The sequence below is a fragment of the Tigriopus californicus genome, chromosome 12 (assembly GCF_007210705.1).
Source record: "Tigriopus californicus strain San Diego chromosome 12, Tcal_SD_v2.1, whole genome shotgun sequence".
Taxonomy (NCBI): Eukaryota; Metazoa; Arthropoda; class Copepoda; order Harpacticoida; family Harpacticidae; genus Tigriopus; species Tigriopus californicus.
Genome location: NC_081451.1, coordinates 13910667 through 13918669, shown reverse-complemented (window position 1 = coordinate 13918669; position 8003 = coordinate 13910667). Strand labels below are relative to the sequence as shown.

The 8003-nt window shown below is 40.0% G+C and overlaps 1 protein-coding gene across 1 annotated transcript; it reads left to right on the top strand.

The window, feature by feature from the left end:
* The first annotated feature begins 263 nt into the window (after positions 1 to 263).
* On the top strand, positions 264 to 2528 carry LOC131892062 (sperm protamine P1-like). Its single transcript, XM_059241796.1, has 3 exons — positions 264 to 391; positions 453 to 586; positions 2248 to 2528. The coding sequence occupies exons 2-3, from the start codon at positions 484 to 486 to the stop codon at positions 2454 to 2456; spliced, it is 312 nt and encodes a 103-aa protein (XP_059097779.1). The 5' UTR covers positions 264 to 391; positions 453 to 483; the 3' UTR covers positions 2457 to 2528.
* The last annotated feature ends 5475 nt before the right edge of the window (positions 2529 to 8003 follow it).

Genomic DNA, 8003 nt, shown 5'->3' with positions numbered 1-8003 from the left:
GGAAACAAGACGAACAATTCAGTTGATTTTTGTCTTTAAACGAGATTGTCGGTTGAAATAGACTGCTTATGAAGGTTTCGGTATCGACAACTCACATTCTTTTGCATCGTTCCATATTATGTGAGGCTAACAATTTCAATAGAATCCGTTGTTTGGTTACTAGAATCGTTTTTTGCCTTCAAAGTTGAATTCAATGGCATGACGTGATGGGAAAGGCCACGTCGAACTCAGTATAGGAAGGTCTTTTCTTTATTTTGAACTGATAACAGATGTGACATGAATAGGTTGATTCATTTATCCAACAAGTACATGAAGCTTGGAATCCAAAAGTATAAAAGTAAACCCCTCTTCAATCAAAGATCATAAACTACAAGCCTCTTCAAGTGTTCAGGTAAGGTTTTCTATTGTAATGAAATTCAGAAGTTTTGCTAACTCCACTTACTCGCATATAGATCCTTGCGAAAGTAAAGTCTCTTCTCAGACATGAATTTCAAACTCGCTTTGGCACTCCTGACTTTGTTGGTCGTGGCTCAAGTCAGCCTGGCTCAAAAGAAAGGCAAGGGCAAGGGCAAGGGCAAAGGAAAAGGTATGACAAAGATTTTGAGCTGAAAAGTATGAAATAGGTCGGGTCCTCAATGAGGTTTGCACTAAGATTCTCGAATGAGAATTTGGGTTTTTTGTTCGGGTTTTACGGTCTTCTCCAACCACTTCAGGGATTGTCATCCCCAATACTATTAAAATGAAAGGTTACATTTCGCCTATATAGCTTACCTGGATTCTCAGGGGCTTGAAGGTGCTCTCAAAACATTGCTTTCTCGTACCATTAAAATCATGTTTTCCATACCTTGGGATATTTTTGCAATAAAACCCATTTTGTATGGTTTAGCCACCACTGTTAAGACCCATGACTCATATGATAATCATTAATATTGGTTGAAGTTAGAATGTTTTGGCTGAAAAACTGTTAAAGAATACATGATTACTGTCAAGGGTGGGAGAAAAAACAAAAGGTAGGGAAAAAATCGTAAAGGCTCCTGAAAATGATAAAATAATGACCAAAAGTCATACATAGGAGAACAAATTCAAATTTTGTGAAAAAGATTGTAGAATAGCTATTTATTCAATAAGGCATGTTAAGCGAAGGAAATTCAGGAAAATGTAGTGCGGCAACCTTGAGATTGAGAATTTGACGAGGACAAACATTTCCGACAGCCTGATACAAACATAGTCTGAACTTCTCATTTAGTTCAGATTCCCAGCTTGTTGAAGCAAACTTTATTCGGATATTGAACCAGGAGTTTAGTACAGCGACAGATCTGCACAAAAAGGACAGATTTTTTTAATTTTGTTGCTCAAATCACTTGATAGATGAAAATTCAGTTGGATTCGCGAGCAAGTGGAAGTGCAGGTTGATTATAATGGTTGTCTTGTTTCTCCCTCCTCAAAATGCCAAAGAACTGTGACATTTTACATTTTTCTTGAGTTACGTTTGCTTCACAAGCTCTATAGTGGGGGCATTCTTTGAAAGAAGTTTATAAAAGTGAGACTGGACGAAAGATCATATGGCCAAGACAACTTAAATGCGTTTGCCATTTCATGCAGTCAAGTTTGAAGAGAAAAGCAAGCTTATTCGAACTTCTCTGCACATAGGAGGGGAAGAAATGATGTACGCATTTTAGGTGTTGACCATACTGACTTCTTTGATAGCCGAACTTGAATAAACTGTATCTAAACAGAGCCACGGAACTTTTGAATAGGCAGTTTTCTTTTATGAGAACCAGCTTTCAACATATGATTTTCGATGGAAACCACTCAAAGCCGGTTCAGATGAGTGGAAATGTTTTTTTCTCTTTCCAGTCACACGTGAACGCATAGCCCTTAAGTATCTTTTTTAACGGCAGTGTTTGGTTTCCTTTGGGTGCATAGGAGGGAACACTGTACCTGTGAAAAGCATTTCTCGTAAAAGAAAATTGATATATTTTGATTATTGATTAAATACTCAACCGACTCATTGTCAGCAATGGTTTGCCTACATCAATACCATTTGATTATATGTATTCACATTGTCATTTCCCTTTATTAAATTTGTCCAAATGCTAGCCTTGGTATACTGGGTTGTGTTTGAGGAGAAGAGTGGAAAAGGACTAGTGAGAGAGAGTTTGCAACAAGGACGGCGAAAGACACATCATTATTTCAAAGAAATTGCCCTTGCTGTATAATAATTCACCAATTACATTCTTTTTTCAGGCTCCGGTGAAGATGGCAGCAATGAGGTCATGCCAGGATTTGGTGGCAGCATCGAGGGAAGTGACATAGAGAGCAACGAAGAAGGAAGTGGCTCCGAAAGCGAAGAAGGGAGCAGCAGTGAAGAGGGCAAAGGAAAAGGAAAAAAAGGAAAGGGAAAGAAAGGAAAAGGAAAGGGAAAGAGTTCTGAAGAAGAGGAAGACAATATGTGAAACAACAAATCTTATTCTTAATTGAAATAGATGCTTTAATTGTCATGGAAAATAAATATTGCTCAGAATATACTTGAGCAGGTTTCATTGACTAACGCAATGAAGCAATCTTAGAAATGATAATAACCTCGAACTTTTTTCTACATTTGAAAGGAGTGGAATGTTTCTTATCTGTTTGACTGATGGTGTCCATCTCATGTTTTCTTTTGTGCTAAAGTAGCAGCACCAAACCTTTGAGAAAAATTGACCTGAACTATTGTCACCATAGCTCAAAATTTGGTGAGAGAAAGCTGAGAAACTTGATTTTTTATCTTGGGAGACCAATGATTTTTCTTTTTTTGATTCATAAGGTATCGCCTTTACGGGATAGATTTCGTGTTGTTTCCTTTTCCTGGTTTACTCGTCCTGTTATCTTTTCTTGTTCTAACGCGTTTCCACGGCGCCAATAATGGACCTGCTATTGAGCTCCGTGGGTGCTGAGGCCAAGCGTTGCTTGAAACTCGCGATCCACGGGAGAGATTTCAGCTCAATGAACAAACCACACATTATTGAGGGTTTCCAAGCGTGGATGAGCCAGACAAAGTGTCACATTCTAACTGAAACCGAAGACACACTGACCCCAGATGACGTGACAAGCTCAAATGTCAACGCAATCTCCTTAGAAGAAGAGGTGGGAAGTCCTCTTACTGACGGCACGCCTCGCGCTAATGACCTCAAATCAACTCAGATTTGTAAGGCCCATCGAAAGCACCCCTGTCGAAACAGAACACTTGGATGCTCCCTAGCTCATCCCAAATGGTGCTTCAAGCTTTTGAAGTTCGGCCTTAAGACACAGAATAAGAGGGGATGCAGCAAAAGTGAAGAAGATTGTCCCTACTTTCACCCATTTATGTGCGTAAATTCAATGAAAACTAAAACATGTTTCATTCCCATATTGCAAAAAAGTGCACATCAAAGAAACGCAGTTGGAGCGTCCTCAACCTGAATGCCGACATAATGTAAATCAGGCTCGTGACGAAACGCATATATTCACCCAGGTTCCCCTCCCCTGTGTTTCCTTCCCCCCCTCAATGTGGGAGGGTCATAAACTCAAATCCCAATTATGCAAGGGTGAGGTCCCCCAGAGCACCAATGAAAATGGCGGTCAAACTAAGCACTTATTTACAGCCAACCGATTTTTTACGGCTCGAAGAGATGGAACAATCTTTAAAGACCATGATAAATCATATAAACCAAAGGTTCTAAGGGGTTTTTATATTAACGTCCAATGCCTCACTTCGCAAAAAGATCATCAAAAGTTCAATTTCTGTAACAGTTAGCGTTAGAACAACATATATCTTTTATCTCACTTACGGAGACTTGGTTGCGGGATGGGGTTCTTGACGAAGAACTGTCCATTAAAGGTTTTACCCTTATTCGTTGTGACAGGAAAAATCCGCATAACCCTATCTTCCCCTTGGTGGCGTGTGTCTGTACATTAAACATAACTGTGTAACCACACCCACCAAAATGTCAAATGGAGAAGTAAAAGTACTCATAGTACACGCATTAACTTTGGATTTAACATTAGTCACGGTTTATAGGCCACCTTCAAGCTCCAAAGATTCGTTCCAAAATGGGCTTTTATTCATTGAGAACGGATTGTCAAAATGTATATGCTCCCGTCACCTGATAATGGGGGATTTTAATGACGACGCCGTACAATTGCTGTACAGCACATGGGAGGAAGTGTGTACCACTTTAGAAGTGCCTCTTCTACCAAACAAAGACTCGTCGAATCAAATCGAATAAAGACCGAAAGCGGCTGTTTAAAAAAAGAGGGATTTTGAGCAAAGAACGTAACTGCTTACCCTTACAATTGTTTAAATTCGAGTGCGTCGACCAAAAAATCAGGAAAACTGATATGTCATTGAATGCCTCAATTGAAAACCAACGGCTATGGAACGAGAACAAGATTGTACGAGAGGTTAGACATAATTCAAAAGCTTTCTACTCGTACGCAAACTCTAAAAGAAAGTCGAAACCTCCTGTTGGACCATTTCGAGTGAATGACAAAGAGGTCACAAGCCCTGATGAACTAGCAAACTTACTGGGCGAACAATTTGCATCTGTTTTTTCGTCCCCATCCAATTGTTCTACCTCTAGCGTTCCCCACATGGAATATGACACCCAATCAAGCTGATATGATAGTGGACGTGCACAATGTTGCCAAAGAAATCAAGTTGCTAAAATCAAGTAACTCCCCAGGCCCTGATGGCGTGACGGTCCAGTTCCTAAAACGTACTTCAAATGTAGTGGATCCACTCCTGATTTACGTAATAAACCGATCATTAGCAGAACGAAAGGTTCCCATTCAATTTAAACACCCTCACATTGCCCCAATCTATAAAGGAGGGGACAGAAATCAGCCGGCAAATTACCGACCGATCTCATTTTTTATTTTTTCATTTTTTTTGGTTTGGTTTTTCACGGGCTTTTCTAACCGCTATAGGGAATGTAATCCCCAGTACTATTAAAATGAAAGATTATAATTCGTCTGTTTATTACCTTTCAATTTTTATATGATATTTGGTCTACCAAAGAATTTGAGTTGGCAGACCGAGCTAGTCCTTGAATGTAGGGTTGATTTGGTATGCTATCTAAAAATTTGTCCAAGTCTGACTTGAGAGATGCTACCGGATCAACAATGCCTACGTATTCCCTACGAATATTAAAGGGAAACAAATTAAATAATGAAGGAGCCCGAGAAAGAAGAGATGTGGACTTCATTGTTCGAAATAGCCTGGATTCTCGCGGGCTTGAAGGTGCTCTCAAAGCGCACATTAAGCCTCTACGGTCACTAGAATTGACCCTAAACCCTGGGTTGGGACAAAGCTCATGAATGCTTTTGAAGACGTACTGTATCAGATACCTTTCGTACATTCATCGAACACTGTACAGTCCCAACTTTTTTAGCCTCTCCCAATATGAGATCTCTCTCAATCCTGTGATGTTCCTAGTGAAACATCTTTGGACTTGCTCGACCTTTTGCAAACCTGCTGAACTCATTGGAGCCCAAATGGGTGAGGCATATTCAAGATGTGGCTGGACAATCGACTTGTACAGAGTTTGCATCGTGATGCTATCTCTGGACTTAAACGTGCGGTATATCCAACCACACATTTGAAAAGCCTTACCCACCTTCAACTGGATATGCTCATCGAACTTTCCATTATTTTGGAGGACTACACCTAGATCTTTCATAGATGAGACCTGCTCAATATCTTTACCTCCATTATCTACGAATGGAGTATTTAAAGGAGTTGACCGAAATGTCATTCCGCGGAATTTTCATTCCGTTCAGGGTCATATTACTCTCAGTTACCCACGAGTAGATTCGATCTAAGTCCTTTGCAAGGCTACTGGTATCTTGGCCAATCCTACCAGAAACTAACTTTGTATCGTCAGCATAAGAAGAGAGACTGGCAGTAATACTAAGCTTTTGAAGGGGGGCAACGAATTTTATAAACAGAAGGGGCCCTAAGATGGAACCCTGAGGAACACCTGAATTGACATCATGTATGTCACTAAGGGATCCTTCAACCTTAACCAATTGCTTCCTACCAGAAATGAAACTTTTTAACCAATTGAGAACCTTGCCTTGGATCCCTGTCTCATGGAGCCTGTTAACTAAAAGACCATGATGTACCTTGTCAAAGGCCTTGGCAAAGTCAAGATAAACTACATCAACTGATTCATGGCTCTCTAATCCCTCAATAACTTGCTCAATATGATCCATCAGTGGGGTAACGGTGCTAAAATGTGCTCGGAACCCATGCTGGCTAGGAGGAAGGACTTCATGAATATCAAGAAATTCAACAAGTTTGAACTTCATGATCTTCTCAAACACCTTCGCAATATTCGAAGTGAGAGAAATCGGCCTGTAATTACTGGGGAGCGACTTATCTCCCCCTTTAAAAATTGGAACAACATGAGCTAACTTTAGTGAAGATGGAAACTTGCCCTGATCCAAGATGCAACGCATCAAGTACGAGAAAACAGGAGCGAGAACCAGTGAGCATCTCATCAGAAACTGAGATGTCACACCATCAGGACCAGGAGAGCTGGAAAGCCTCAAGTCCCTTATGGCCTCTAAAGCATCTTGATCTGTGACTACAAGATCATCTAAACGCTCAGCTTGACTAACCATGTCAATCTCAACAGACTCATCTTCAGAGCAATGAGCTGTTGCTTCCGAACTCAGTGGGGTTGAAAACACACTAGAGAACTGATCTCCAAGCATGTTAGCCATAGTCTCTACATTGCTAATGGCTGCCCCATCAACCTCAAAAGGCCCAACAGAGTGTTTCATTTTTCTCTTAGAGTTCGCATAAGAGAAAAATGCCTTCGGATTCGACCTGACCTCCTGAACCACCTTACTCTCAGTTTGTAACTGGTCATATTCGATGGAGGCCTTAATCTTACCCTGAACTACGTCCAACTTTTTTTGGAGACTAGCCACAATTACTGGATTCGAAGTGCTCTTCAGCCTTTTTGCTAGTTTGCAACTCTTTTTGAACAAAGTCTTCCTATATTTTGGAATTTTTGTCCGTGTACCACCTTTCGGAACACATTCAGAGATTGCTAAACTGGAGCAAACTTCCTTAAAAACTGAAAATAACTTATCAATGGCTGCATCTATGGACGATTCCTGTTTCAGAATTGAAATCAGGTCAAGTTCTTCTAATCTTTCTATAATCAACGGCCAATGTTCAAAAAGGGAAATGATTTTAAATATTCCTTGGGCATCTTTGTAGACCTTCGAAAGGCATTCGACACTGTAAACCACCGTATTTTACTGAATAAAATGGGCAAGTACGGGTACAGTAATAATTTACTCCGATGGTTCAATTCTTACCTAAATGATGGTAAACAATTAGTTCAGGACGGCAATTATGTCTCAACCTGCCCACCCATCACGTGTGGTGTTCAGCAGGGGAGTATTCTTGGCCCGCTTCTCTTTTTGATCCTAATAAATGACCTTCCTCATGCAACACCATTCAATGTGACGCTATTTGCGGATGATACGACTTTGCAGCATTTCGGTAACGACATACATAAACTTAAAGAGGAGACTAGTCAATGGCTGATAGGTATATCAGATTGGTTTAGAAAAAATAGATTAGTAATGAACTTTGACAAGACTAAACTCATTGTCTTTAGCCCACGACCTGTTTCGTTCAATTTTAACCTTTTAATAAACGGTCATGTTATTGAAGAGGTGAATTCTAGTCAACAAAATAAATCTGTAAAGTTTCTGGGATTAAATTTTGACCAGCACTTAACGTGGAAAGATCACGTCACATACCTTAATCAGAGCATCCGAAAAACGTTAAATACCTTCTTCATGGCAAAGAAATCCCTCCCTTCTCAATTGAGGATTTTACTTTATAAGGCCTTAATAAAGAGTAAACTTGAATATGGCATTGCTTATTTTGGCCAGTGTTCTGCAATCAAAAGTTTAACTACTCTACAAAAGAAAGCAATTCGATGGATCACCGGTGCAAA